Raw genomic sequence first — 15,767 nt, 5'->3', positions numbered from 1 at the left:
TGTTGTTAATTATTTTTGTCAATGCACCTACCAGGTCTGGTCCTCCATGGATGAAAGGTTCAGCTGTTATTCCATAAATGTCAGGAGCTTTATTTTTATTTAATTTGTTAATGGCATTCTGAACTTCTAAGGTTGAGAAAGAAATTGGAATTGATTCCATGATAACATCAATGTCTGCCTCCCTGTAAGTATAGTCATCCTCAGGAGTAGCAGTAGGTGTAGCCAGATTTGCAAAGTGTTCATTCCACCCCTTTATTATTTTTTCTGCAGAGTTGTCATATACTTTTCCTTGTACTGTAAGTTCAGTTATAGACGACTTTCCTTGCTTCCGCTGGTTATTTATTAATTTATAAAATGATTTAGTGTCACTGGACCGAGTATTCATAATTTCGGCATACTTCTTGTTCCTCTGTCTAGCAATTTCAAGCCGCCTTGCTTTACGTAGTTCAGATCTAGTGTTTTTCTACGAGTTGCACTCTTACCAGATTTTGGTTTACCATCCTCTTTCCATTCAAATAAGACTTTCTTATTGTTTATTAGTGCAAGTGCTATCTCGTCGTTCCAGATGTGGGTATTTTTCTTGCACTATAGTTAACGCATGGATGAGATCTTTGACGCCAATATTTTATTCTTTAGCTTCCAGCTCATTGATTTTATTTATAATTTCAGTTTGATACTTTCCCACATCTATTTTAGATCAACTTCCTTTGAAGAAACTGTTTTTTCTCTGTTTTTTTGAATTTTTGATTTAAAATGGCATTGTAGTATGGTATGGATGGGGTGGTGATCCGAGGTATTTGAAGGTAACATATATATATCTAGGCGTTTTGTTGGATTTAGTCCTGGGTCTATATCATTGCTCCTGAAGATATAATCAATTGTGGAGACTTCTTGGCCATTCGGATGTATAAAGGTTACACCAGTCTCATTAAAGTAAGATGTGTCTCTTTGAGAAAATTCTTCAGGGCGTCTTGCCTGTCAATTTGTTATTTTGAGATCTACTGGATATATCACAGTTCCAGTCACCACACAAGACAAACTGATATTTTGGCGAGTACTTTTTTATTATTTCCCTTAATTGGTCTAATATATCATTGAACTTGGATTTGATCATGACGTACTTGGAACCTCTGCATGGCATGCATACACAAATCAGAATGTAGGGTTTTGGAGTAACATCCACTTTGACACAAACGATTCTCTCATTCAGTGACCTTAGCTACGAGACATCTCGTTAGAACCTCGGCCAACGCACAGAAAAAGTGCGAGGGGAAACCATGATGAAAGAATATAAACAAACGTGCACTGGAAGTTAAATAATAATAACCAATTGTTAGAGAACAAATTTAATACAACACATCATTAAACAACTGTTAAGGTATAGCAAATGGGAACGCATAAAAAATTAAACAAGAGGCTCATGAGAGCCTGATATCGCTCACCTGTAATTTCAGTTTCAGGCATTTGACTTACTTGTAGAACTTACTTTGCTGAACAATTTTGTTATTTACTTTTTCTCTCTTTCTATAATAATATTAAAGATAATACACAACCCAAAACTGTAAAATTTCCTAAAAATTCACTATTTCAGGACAGTAACCCAACAATAAGTTGTCCTATTGGTCTGAAGATTACTTGACAGGTAGATCTAAACCTGTTGAACACTTTCACCTATGTCAGTTTTGCTCTTACTGCTTTAGTTTTTGAGATGAAAGCCAAAAACTTCATTTGACCCCTATGTTCTATTTTTAGAAACTGCCGCCATGTTATTAAATGGATCAAATCCCCGAATACAATCTATAAACAAGATACCCTAAGGAACATCCAATTAAAGTTTTTGAGTATTTGGCCAAGCAGTTTGTGAGAAGAAGATTTTTGAAAAAGTAATAAGGCTTTCACAAAAAATGTAAAAAAAAAACGTTTTCAGGGCAATAACTCCCTGTTGGTATAGTCATCATCAGGAGTAGCAGTAGGTGTAGCCAGATTTGCAAAGTGTTCATTCCACCCCTTTATTATTTTTTCTGCAGAGTTGTCATATACTTTTCCTTGTACTGTAAGTTCAGTTATAGACGACTTTCCTTGCTTCCGCTGGTTATTTATTAATTTATAAAATGATTTAGTGTCACTGGACCGAGTATTCATAATTTCGGCATACTTCTTGTTCCTCTGTCTAGCAATTTCATGCCGCCTTGCTTTACGTAGTTCAGATCTAGTGTTTTTCTACGAGTTGCACTTTTACCAGATTTTGGTTTACCATCCTCTTTCCATTCAAATAAGACTTTCTTATTGTTGATTAGTGCAAGTGCTATCTCGTCGTTCAAGATGTGGGTGTTTTTCTGCTTGTAAGGTTTGGATTTTTTGGCAAATTTTTCTTGCACCATAGTTAACGCATGGATGAGATCGTTGACGTCAATATTTTTTCTTTAGCTTCCATCTCATTGATTTTATTTGTAATTTCAGTTTGATACTTTCCCACATCTATTTTAGACCAATTTACTTTTGATGGATACTGTTTTTTCTCTTGTTTTTTTTAAATTTTTGATTTAAAATGGCATTGTAGCATGGTATGGATGGGGTGGTGATCCCAGGTATTTGAAGGTAACATATCTAGGCGTTTTGTTGGATTTAGACCTGGGTCTATATCATTGCTCCTGAAGATATAATCAATTGTGGAGACTTCTTGGCCATTCGGATGTATAAAGGTTACACCAGTCTCATTGAAAGTAAGATGTGTCTCTTTGAGAAAATTCTTCAGGGCTTCTTGCCTGTCAATTTGTTATTTTGAGATCTACTGGATGTATCACAATTCCAGTCACCACACAAGACAAACTGATATTTTGGCGAGTACTTTTTTATTTCCCTTAATTGGTCTAATATATCATTGAACTTGGGATTGATCATGACATACTTGGAACCTCTGCATAACAAGTATACACAGATCAGGATGTAGGGTTTTGAAGTTACATCCACTTTGACACAAACGATTCTCTAATTGAATTATTGTCCTCCCGTACAGTTATTCTCTGATATTTTCCGGTATTCAGCTCGTGACCTTAGCTACGAGACATCTCGTTAGAACCTCGGCCAACGCACAGAGAAAGTGCGAGGGGAAAACCATGATGAGAGAATATAAACAAACGTGCACTGGAAGTTAAATAACTATAACCAATTGTTAAAGAACATATTTAAATCAACACATCATTAAACAACTGTTAAGGTATAGCAAATGGGAACGCATAGAAAATTAAACAAGAGGCTCATGAGAGCCTTATATCGTTCACCTGTAATTTCAGTTTCAGGCATTTGACTTACTTGTAGAACTTACTTTGCTGAACAATTTTGTTATTTACTTTTTCTCTCTTTCTATAATAATATTAAAGATAATACACAACCCAAAACTGTAAAATTTCCTAAAAATTCACTATTTCAGGACAGTAACCCAACAATAAGTTGTCCTATTGGTCTGAAGATTACTTGACAGGTAGATCTAAACCTGTTGAACACTTTCACCTATGCCAGTTTTGCTCTTACTGCTTTAGTTTTTGAGATGAAAGCCAAAAACTTCATTTGACCCCTATGTTCTATTTTTAGAAACTGCCGCCATGTTTTTAAATGGATCAAATCCCCGAATACAATCTATAAACTAGATACCCTAAGGAACATCTAAATAAAGTTTTTTAGTATTTGGCCAAGTAGTTTCAGAGAAGAAGATTTTTTTAAAAATAATTAGGCTTTCACAAAAAATGTTACAAAAAAAAACGTTTTAAGGGCAATAACTCCTTAAAGGGGATATGATCACGTTGACTTATTTGTAGATCTTACTTAGCTGAACATTAATTGCCATTATACTTTCTCTCTATCTATTATAATATTAAAAAAAAATAACCAAAAACAGTAAAATTTAATAAAAGTAAACTATTTCCAACAGTAACCCAACAATAGGTTGTCGAACTTGTCTGAAAATTTCATAACAGATAGATCATAATTGATTTTAACTAGTTTCTCTGAATCAACATCAAAATTAACACCCAATAATTTAAAGGATGTGCTTCCCCAAGTAAGATTTTGATTTGTACAAAACTTAAACTCAATCTGTAACTCATCATAGTAGACTCACTTACTAAAAATCAGCTCAATATGTGAGGGTGTTTAGAAAAAAAGTCTGTATAACTGTTATTTTCACAAAATGTTCAAAGTGCAAAAGCCTGTAATTTCAGCAAAAATCAATGGGGCAGAACCAGACTTAAACTCAATCTGCAACTCATCATAGATATATAGTAGACTCGCATACTAAAAATCAGCTCAATATGTGAAGGCATTTTGAAAAAAAGTCGGTATAACTGTTATTTTCACAAAATGTTCAAAGTGCAAAGCCTGTAATTTCTGCAAAAATCAAAGGAGCGGAACCAAACGTAAATTCGATCTGTAACTCGTGACAGTAGACTCACATACTGCAAATCAGCACAAGATGTGAAGGCGTTTAATAAAAAGTCTGTACAACTGTTATTTTCACAAAATGTTCAATGTGCAAAGCCTGTTGTTTCGTCAAAACTCAGCGGAGGGAACCAAACATAAACTTGATCTGTAACTTATCATAGTAGACTCACATCCTATAAATCAGCTCAATATGTGAAGGCATTTAGAAAAAAAAGTCTGTATAACTGTTATTTTCATGAAATTTTCAAAGTAAAAAGGCCGTAATGTCCGCAAAAATCAGCGGAGCGAAAGCAAACATAAACTCAATCTGTAACTTATCATAGTAGACTCACATTCTAAAAATCAGCTCAATATGTGAAGGCATTTAGAAAAAAAAGTCTGTATACTGTAAACCAACTAATTTTTGTGAGCGATTTATTTTCAAGAGTAGGAAAATAACGCGAGTATTAATCATAGTGCATGTGTAAAAATGGGATCATTCCTTATGTAACTATACTCCAAGTAAACTTGAAACTCGTGAAATTAAATCGCCACTAAGTAGGAGAGAAATGGGTAAATGCCAAAAAAGTATCCGCGAAAATAAGTTGGTTTACAGTAACTGTTAATTACAGAATGACGGAAAAGGATAAAACTATATGGCCCTACAACTTTGTTGTGGGGCCATAAACATATCATGGCTCGATCAATTTACTTATTTGTCACGTGCTCTGTGTTGATTGTTTATCAATGTCCTGATCCAGTAAACTTCGGCAACAAACTCAAAAGTTAATTAGCTTGCGATCAATAATCACTAAATGAAATTTCATTTGTTGAGAATTCGTAGTAAATATAAAAACAAAACATGCATACATGACTTAGTTTAGTATATATGTATGCATTTGCTCAATAATTTCGATAACATCAAAATTACAAGAAACTTGTTTCATATAGCTTTAAATGTCTTTATCGTTTTTTCTGTTTATATTTTCCTTCTGTCTATTAAAGATTGCAAGATAATTGCAAAATACACTAAAATTGGTCAACATTGTCATTAGACTCTTTTATCAAGAGTAAATCCACAAATTCAATTATGTTCATCCATCTGGTTATTTTTCTGTTCAGTTTCTTTTTATTGTAGTTTTGCAAAAAACGCGAGGATGATTAAAAATATTGTCATTTTTGGGGAAATAACTCCAAAAGGAAGTTAATTGACAATTTCAGTTTCAGTTTTGTCAACTAATTTGTACATCTGACCTTGCTATCATATTTTTTTCTTCAGGAAACAGTTTCTCTATCATAATTTTTCTGTGTAAACCCAAAAATGCACCTGGAGGCTCCAATGAGCCTGTATTTCTCACCAGACATTTTTTGCATAAGGGAGCTACCATTTTTTAGGGGGGGGGGAGGGGGGTTAGGATGAAATTTGAAAAAAAGGCAGGACAGGAGTTTTGAGTAAAAAAAAAAAGCAGGATGAGCAACTTTGCAAAAAAAAAAAAAAAACGGGATGACAATTTATGTAAAAAAAAAGGCAGGACCTAAAAAAAATGCGAGACAAAATTTTTCATCCTAGCCCCCATAAAAATCAAATGGTAGCTCCCTTAAGACAATTTATCTATAGAGTTGACTGATAATATTTTGCTGTTTTACGTTTCACTCTATCTACTAAAGTTTTTCCTCAAAACATAAACAAAAACAAGTATAACTGTGAGCTACTACTCCTAATACCCTTACTTTAAGAATTTAGTTAACAGAAAGTGGATAGTGATAAATCTGAAAACCTATCACACAGTAATGCATGTTCACATGCAGCCTGACAACAAATTTCTTGAAACTCTTATTGGAAGTTCCCAAGAAAAGTGTAACGAAATGTCATACATCGACATTATGCGTTTGAATATATAAGTAATGGAAAACAGGAAGTTGATGAGTGATGCAACTGAAAACACATCACACAGTAAAGAATGTGACAAGAATCATAACAAATTTCGGTCTCACCAGCGACAAGAAGCGTCAAAAAGCAACAAAATAACAAATTTTTGACAAGAAGACAAATTTAACAAGAAGAAAGTTTATATACTATTAAAACAATAAATAGAAAAAGTAAATTAATTACAGTTGATTATTTGCTGTTTTATAAAGTTTCAAATTTTGTTATATTTAGTGGCACATGGTACAGTAGTCTAGTAATGAATTTTTGGTAAAAATTATTCGATTACATTATTTTAAAGTATGTATCAATCTGAACATTTTGTAACAATTGCATGTCCCATCCTATATATGCATATGGACCTTTTGAGCAATGACTTAAGTTAGTAATATGTCCTTGCTCGAGTGAAATAAATAAAGAGTTATAGATTATCTTATAATTTGGTTTATAAACTGTAAACTGTAAATATATCTATTTAAACATATCCTTGAAAACAAAAACACTCTTTCTAGAACAAATAGAAAAATGTTTATTTTCTTCCTTCAGTATCATTAAATAATGAAAAAGTGTGTATATTTACAATACAAGAGTGTGCATGCTGAAATGTCTCTCCTGCTTTACTGACCATTGATTTTATGTTGATAGTCCAAAATAAAAGTTTTACTACAAGTATCACATAAACTAAACATGATCAAAGAAAATGAGATCGATGTCAGATAAACCAAGCTAGCAATACATATACACTTTACAATCATTCCATACACCAAATATAGTTGACCTATTGCTTATAGTATACAAGAAACAGACAAAACCATGAGAACTTTATATTTACCAATGAACCATAAAAATGAGATCAAGGTCAGATGAACCCTGGGAGGCAGAAATGTACACCTTACAATCATTCAATGCTTTGAATATAGTTTACCTATTGCATATAGTATCTAAGAAATTACTTTAACCAGGAAAACTTAACATTGACCAATGAACCATGAAAATGAGGTCAAGGTCAGATGAATACTGCCAGACAGACATAAACACCATACAATCATTCCATACACCAAATATAGTTGACTAATTGCTTATAGTTTAAGGAAAAAAAGACCAAAACACAACAACAGTGCACACGCTGAAATGTCTCGACTACTATACTGACCACTGATTTTATGTTGATAGTCCTACATATACAGTTTTACTACAAGTATCACATTAACATTTATGATCAAAGAAAATGAGGTCAAGGTCAGATAAACTAAGCTGGAAATACATGTACACCTTTAATACAATCATTCCATACACCAAGGCAAATTTTATTTTCTTGTTGTTAAATTAGTTTTCTTGTCGCTAATAAGTGAGACCCAAAAATTTCAGAAAGCTCTTTTTTTTGTATTTACCTGTATGGCTATTTGCAACTTATATGTACCAGTAAAATTACCACACTATGAGAAGTTTAGCAAGTTATAAAACCAGGTTTAATCCACCATTTTCTACATAAGGAAATGTCTGTACCAAGTCAGAAATATGACAGTTGTTTTCCATTCCTTCGATGTGCATGTGCATTTGATTTTGCCATTTGATAAAGGACTTTCCGTTTTGAATTTTCCTTGGAGTTCGGTATTTTTGTTATCTTACTTTTTGCCATTTAAATTGTTATATTGGCCTAGAAAATAGATATCTAGCTATAGCTTGAGAATTGAAAGCTCAAATTTGTTCAGTCATGTACTATTTCCTGTCTATTATTCAAACAAATACTTTGATGTCCCCTGGTTGTCTAAATGTTTGTGTTGTTGCTGTAGTCTTCAATTGGATTGTCTTGTACTTTAGGACCAAAGGAGTAGAGCCAGGATCTCCAATAAACGGCCCTGTAAAGGTGTTTTTTTTTAACTTCAATTATTAAAGTAAATATAACGTGTGTATGTTTTGCTAAATGTATGATATTTGAAAGTATAATAAGAAAAAATGTATATTTGCATCATATCTATAAATATGTAAGTTAGAAATAGGAAATTTTTGTTGAAAAGTAAAGAATATGGTATATAAAGGATATTTCAGCAAAACTTTTTGTACTGATAATTTTTTCAGAAAACTGTCATAAATTTTTCAAAATTCTGCAAAATATCAGGTTAGTGAACCAACTCCTTTAGATCTTTTTCCCATAATTTGTTGATATTACCCTTGATCTGTGTCCATCTTGAAATCACAAGTGTATCTTTATAGTTTTTTTATTCAAACAATTATCCCTGTTTAAAACGTTCAAAATTAAACATCTGTGCATCTAAAACATTTTCAAGATTCTTACAGTAAGAAAAGAAGAAAAAACCTAGTTCATAATACAATAAAAACTACTGTTAAAAAAACTTCAAACTAATATAATAATATGCAAAACAAGCTATCTTAGACCACATCTTAAGAATATCTTAATATTTGAATACTGGTCAACAGTCAGTTTTAAACTTGAAGTAGTAAAGCAACTCCACCAAGAATCCATTTACTAGACTTTTCTTTGGATTTCAGGTTGAATGTCCAGACATATGTTGGACCTCTGGTCTTAGTTTTGTAGACTGGGCATTCATAAATATTTCTGGTTTCCATCCTGTCTACTGGAATTGCTCTGATAAAAATTACTGGCACTGGGGGAGCTAGCTCTTTCAGACGGGCCTCATTAATCATCCCTGTTTGTATGTCCCATCTTGCACCTTCCATGAAAAGTCCATGGACATATGCCCCTTCTCTTGGTGGTCCAGCCATATCTTCACGGCTCTTTTTGGTGACATCACACTGCAGAGTCATACGGTCCAATGGCCATTCGTTCTTCCTTGCCATCTGCTGCATGATAGCTGTGAGGAATGACTGTGGATTAAATAGCCCACCAAGCCAAACAGCAGCGGGAAGAATAAAGTCAGACGACCAGGTCTCAAGCTCTTTAATTCTCTGTAATAGATCTGCATACCATGCAGCAAGACCATATAATGACGGATAGGCCTTACCATGCCAACTAAATGGCACTTGGTCCAAAAACAGTGAATTACTAAGATCTTCCATGTCAGCAGATATGGTCAGTTCACCCTGAAAATAAATTTAGAAATATTTACTTCAAGCTTCAGAATATGTACAAAATCTTTTTAACATTACTCCAGTTTATTATTTACTATGCTTGTACAAATCTTTTTGAGTTAGGCCAATTGCTACTGTTTTATGTAGTTTGTTCTTATGTTGTACTGTTATACCACTGTCCCAGGTTAGGGAGAGGTTTGAGCACTCACAAACATGTTTAACCTCGCCACATTTTTTATGTGCCTGTTCCAATTCAGGAGCCTGTAGTTCCATGGTTGTCATTGGTTCATGTCTGTTGTATTTGTTTTATGTAAATTGTTTTGTTATAATTAGGTTCTTAGTTTTCTCCTTTTGTTTCACATTTTTCATGTCAGGCCTTTTATAGCCGACTAAGCTGTATGGGTTTTTCTCATTGTTGAAGGCTGTATGGTTGCCTATAATTGCTTACATCCACTTCATTTGAAATCTAGTGGATAGCTGTCTCATTGGCAGTCATACCACATCTCCTTATTTTTGTATTGTATAGGTTTTTACTGAAACAAATTTAATGCATATTTTAAGAAGACTAAAATTGTGTGATGGATCTGTACAACTACAAGAAAACATTCACATTGTTTACGAGTCCTGATATCATCCCTCTACCTATATCAAACCCATTGCTGCCTATGCAGATGTTGCAGTCTTAGTATGATATTTGAAATATGATGGAAAATGGTGAGAAATAATCTACATTGAAATGCCAATCTGTAAGTCTTCTTGAAGTGTAATGAAATTGATTCATAACCAATAAATATAGAAGATAAGCTTGGCTTAAATAAAACACAACTTTTACAGCTGCCACATATTGAGTCTATCTGGCAACATATAGCAAAGCTAGGTAAATGAATATTTGTGACATTAATTAAACCATGTTTTATATAAGCCAAGCTTAAACAACAACACAGGTATCTTTGAAAAAAACATTCAATTTAAGTCATCATTTTGGTGTAAAAATCTTGTAAAAAAAATTGCAATGCAAATTTTTACCTTCAATCCTAAATCAAGTTCCTTCAATGATCTTCTAATCTCCGCTGACAGGATGTTCATACGTTCACACTCCTGGAAGGCTACAACAACATATGGTGTTCTTTCCTCAACTGGTACTCTACCCATCAAATCCAACATGTTAAATTCATCCGGTAATTTCTCGATTATGTCATCCAAAGTTCCTTTGATCTAATCATAAAAATATTTTGTGATCAACTGTAATTTATAATTCAATATAACACATGTATGTTAACCATATGTTTTCAAAACAGAAATTTCTAAAAATATTTAGCTACAGTATTTCAAACAATTTTTCCCATGAAGAATGAATATATATTGTTCACAGAAGGACAAATACTGTAACTTTAAAATTATTGTGAGATTTAAAGATGTTCGCTCCTCTTGTTTTTGAATTTTTGCCAGATATTCGGAATCCTCTGGTTTAATCCATGTAGTGGCATTAAAAAAAATTTCCCACTAACCCCTACTTTTCTTTTCATAATTTGATTGCATATAGTTTAAAATACCATCTTTGAATATCTTATTAAATCCTTGTTATTTTTTCATAGTTTTTGAAAGAAGAAAGGTGCCAATGTTAAATGTATGAAAAATCTAGAGAGAATCATTTCCTGCCAAATTTTCAATGGCTTATATCTCGAAACAAGTGCACGGACCCTACATGTTTTTCTGCTTTTATAGTTCCTTTATTTATATACTACATAGTACATGGATGCCCCACTTGCACTATCATTTTCTATGTTCAGTGGACCGTGAAATTGGGGTCAAAACTCTAATTTGGCATTCAAATTAGAGAGATCATATTATAAGGAACATGTGTACTAAGTTTCAAGTTGATTGGACTTCAACTTTATCAAAAACTATCTTGACCAAAAACTTTAACCTGAAACGACCAAAAACTTTAACCTGAAGCGGGACAGACGGACGAAGGGATGCACAGACCGAAAAACATAATGCCCCTAGGTGGGGCATAAAAATATGTGTTTGGGATTCCCAACTACCCTTATTTTTGAGTTCCAACCCTAACAATTTTATGAGGATTTCTTCACCATACATAAACCTTTCACCAACAAATCAGTTGTTGTACCTGCTAACTTATTCTATCCATATACATGACAGATTACATTTCAGATTAAACGATAAGAATATCTAATTGACTCGGCGAAGATAATGTATTCCAGCTTGTGACAAAAAATTATCTCAACCTGCCAACCATACAATACTTTGGCATTAAACCCTTTACACTCCTATTTATTTTTTTTACTTTAAGAATGTCTACATAAATACCTAGGAAATTCATTAAATGTTCTTCGTCAATAATAAAGTACAATTTAGGCAAAAACAGAACGGACACATATTTTGAAAGTTTTTTCAGGCTCCCAGTTCAAATTTAAATTTTAGTTGTAATATATATAAGATGTTCAATTTAACTATTTGATTCATAAAGACTTTTTTCACTATTTTCTTAAATTTTGCTCTGATCTTTTTGTGTGATAATTTTCCATCTGAAGCGACTTGACTGCATGATAAAGGTTTTGCTCAGTCAAGTAGAGTTAGACTATGATGAAGTCATAAGCCAATGTCATTGACGTTGCCAAGGAAGATAGCAATAACAGATTTTCTATGGTCTCTCATCTCGAGGAAGTTTCTCTGATGCATCTCATCTCAGGGCTATCACCCTTTCGAGAAACTCCAGCTCCCTTTCAAAACTATTGATGAACTGTAAATGTACAAAGATCTCATATATAATCCACTATTAATGTTTGAAATGAAAACTACAAACCTTATCTTCCCTGCTTGTACCAGTAGCTCCTGCAGTGCCTACATCTCTTGGCTGCATCTCAAATACAGTTCTGAACAGATTCTCTGATGTTGTTGTCAGAAATTCTATCTCTGCATTAGGATGGAGACCGTACAAATAGGGGCTTTCTGTGGGGAGGCATTCATCAACATAATTATGATATCCTTTGTAGTCAGAGTTCGGTGGTAATGGGAAGCCTGGAGCTAAGTACAGCTCTCCATCTAGCTAAAAATTACAAACAAATAAATTTAATATAAACTTAGAAAAAATGTTGGCTTTTCTTTAGTTTAGGAAATAGTGACCAAATATGGCCATAGTATTACTATCAGTTACCCCTATCCTAATTAAACTCTATCATTACGCTAAAGCTAGAATCAATCCTAACGAATAATTTGAACACTAACACAAAAGTATAGGGTTCCCCTAAGTTATCTCAAGTATAGCTTTTTACTTAAATATGATATAAATAAATATGGAAATAAGTACATCTGTGGATTAAAATTAACAAGAGGCTATCAAGAGCCTGAATCGCTCACCTGTTATTTTTTTTGCTTAAATCTTTCATCAATGATTATTTTTGCTTTTTACCCATATGTTCCATTTTAGCCATAGTGTCTATGTTTCTTGACGTACAAGGAAATGAAATACAAAATTTATACTAGATTCATTTGAGAAAATTTTTAAAGTTAAAAAACATAAAACTTGTGTAAAATTGTCCTTAAAGGGCAATAACTCCTTAAGGGGTCAATTGACAATTTTGGTCATATAAAATTTTGTAGATCTTACTTTGCTGAACATTTTTGCTGTTTACAGTTTTTCTTTATCTTCAATAATATTCAAGATAATAACCAAAAACTGCAAAATTTCCTTAAAACAACCAATTTAGTGGCAGCAACCCAACAATGGGTTGTTCGGTGTGTCTGAAAATTTCAGGGCTGATAGATCTTATCCTTTGAACATTTTAACCCCATGTTAGATTTGCTCTAAATGCTTTAGTTTCTGAGATATAAGCCAAAAACTGCATTTCAACCCTATGTTCTATTTTTAGCCATGGCGGCCATGTTTGTTGATGGATCAAAATTTCGGATACAATTCATAAACTAGATTCCTAAAGGAACATTCATTCAAAGTTAAGAAGTATTAGGCACAATAGTTTCAGAAGAGAAGATTTTTAAAGGTGTAATACCACCAAATCATAGTACGTCACATCCGGTTGCATACGAAAATAGGTCTAAAAAAATATTCCCTTGAATTTGACAGTTGTAGGTAATTGATCCTACATTTCATTGCAGTAAAACATTTCTGAGTCATAAACATATATCTTGGGTATTTCAAAGCACCATTATTTCTTTATTAGGGGTTTCTATAGAATATTTTGGAGACTTGAGGTTACATGGTTACTAAAGCTTGTACACAGGTTAAAAAAGGGGGGAAATTTGATTGGTTAACTTCCAGTGATGGTTATTTTCTTATATGCAATGAAATGTTATGTGAATTTTTTTCTATAGTACTGGACAGGATAAAACTTTACTCATGCCAAGTATTTCTTTATTTGAAACAAAGATAAATTCTGCACAATTTTTTGAAAAGTGCAAATTTAACAAAGACTAATAGGGGAAAATCAATGGTGGTATTACACCTAAATGTTAGCAAACTTGATGAACACATTGCGTAAAATTGTCTTTAAAGGGCAGTAACTCCTTAAAGGGTCAATTGACAAATTTGGCCATTTAACTTTTCTATAGATCTTACTTTGCTGAACATTATTGCTGTTTACAGTTTATATCTATCTATAATAATATTCAAGATAATAACAAAAAACTGCAAAATTTCCTCAAAACTACCAATTTAGTGGCAGCAACCCAACAATGGGTTGTTCAATTTGTCTGAAAATTTCAGGGCTGATAGATCTTGACCAATTGAACAATTTTACCCACGTCAGATTTGCTCTAAAAGCTTTAGTTTTGGAGATATAAGCCAAAAACTGCATTTGACCCCTATGATCTATTTTTAGCCATGACGGCCATGTTTGTCGATGGATTAAAACTTTGGATACAATTTATAAACTAGATATCCTAAGGAACATTTAGATGAAGTTTGAAGGTATTTGGCCCAGTAGTTTCAGAGGAGAAGATTTTTGAATGTTAGCAAACTTGATGAACAAATTGTGTAAAATTGTCTTTAAAGGGCAATAACTCCTTAAGTGGGCAATTGACAAATTTGGCCATTTAACTTTTCTGTAGATCTTACTTTGCTGAACATTATTGCTGTTTACAGTTTATATCTATCTATAATAATATTCAAGATAATAACAAAAAACTGCAAAATTTCCTCAAAACTACCAATTTGTTGGCAGCAACCCAACAATGGGTTGTTCAATTTGTCTGAAAATTTCAGGGCTGATAGATCTTGACCAATTGAACAATTTTACCCACGTCAGATTTGCTCTAAAAGCTTTAGTTTTTGAGATATAAGCAAAAAACTACATTTGACCCCTATGTTCTATTTTTAGCCATGGAGGCCATGTTTGTCGATGGATCAAAACTTCGGATACAATTTATAAACTAGATACCCTAAGGAACATTTAGTTAAAGTTTGAAGGTATTTGGCCCAGTAGTTTCAGAGGAGAAGATTTTTTAAATAGTTTACGACGACAGACGACGATGACGGACGCCAAGTGATGGCATAAGCTCACATGGGGCCCTTTGGGCCCCGGTGAGCTAAAAAGGTAACGGATTGAAATTATGCAAATTAAACAATGGCTATAACTGATTTTTTTTCTAAATAATGGGTAATATTGTAAGAAAAAAAATTGTATAGTAATTTTATGATTTCCAAGATATGAATTTCAATGCAACTATCACTAATTATAACCAAAATGATTTTTTGATAACATGTACCAAACAATTTTGTGACATAAAAATTTTGTCATAACTTATACCACACAAATTAATATTACACAATAAACCAACCAATTTCTCCATAAACAACTATAATTTTACTTCAAAACATACTCTAAAATATGTTGTATTATAAAATTACCATATCTGGATGCATATAAACTTCCAAGTATGTCTTCACCAATCTTCTGTCCCAGTCATCTGTGATATGACCTCCATACATGATCTCACCAAACAGGTACCTCAGGTCCTCCCACGGAACTTTTGTATTAGCTTCAAGATAGTTGTACAAAACCATAGCACTTATAGTTAAATCTCCGGTGTTGAAGGGATAAATCCTGTTCCAGCCCTGAGGTCCAAATTTACGTCTTTCGGAAACTACAGCATGGAAGTAACATAGAGAGAACAAGATGCTCTTGAACTCATTCTCTTTTGCACACATTTCTAAGGTTTCCTGAAGAAAACAAAAGCAAACAGGGTTACAATAGCATATATTATCCAGTTATTTTCTTGTTCAATGAATTATGTCAGGGTTTGGCAATATTTTTTGTCATTTTTGACCATGCAAAAACCTTCCAAACATTAAAACTTTACATCAATTAAATATGCTCATTTGCATTTTACTTTA

At 33.0% G+C, this 15,767-nt stretch overlaps 1 protein-coding gene across 1 annotated transcript in view; it reads right to left on the bottom strand.

The window, feature by feature from the left end:
* Window positions 1-8,546: 8,546 nt before the first annotated feature.
* The window catches only part of LOC127710025 (dynein beta chain, ciliary-like), an 85,072-nt gene continuing 77,851 nt past the window's right edge, over window positions 8,547-15,767 (bottom strand). Inside the window, exons 47-50 of the mRNA XM_052215743.1 lie at window positions 15,282-15,593; window positions 12,222-12,464; window positions 10,421-10,609; window positions 8,547-9,406 (exon numbers count right to left, since the gene is read on the bottom strand). Of these exons, the coding sequence (XP_052071703.1) occupies window positions 8,789-9,406; window positions 10,421-10,609; window positions 12,222-12,464; window positions 15,282-15,593 (1,362 nt within the window). The 3' untranslated portion in view covers window positions 8,547-8,788. The remainder of the gene's footprint in view (window positions 9,407-10,420; window positions 10,610-12,221; window positions 12,465-15,281; window positions 15,594-15,767) is intronic.

This window comes from Mytilus californianus, unplaced genomic scaffold (genome assembly GCF_021869535.1).
Source record: "Mytilus californianus isolate M0D057914Y unplaced genomic scaffold, xbMytCali1.0.p SCAF_7, whole genome shotgun sequence".
NCBI lineage: Eukaryota > Metazoa > Mollusca > Bivalvia > Mytilida > Mytilidae > Mytilus > Mytilus californianus.
Note: the sequence above shows the minus strand (reverse complement) of the source record. Positions and strands in the feature narration are given on the sequence as shown.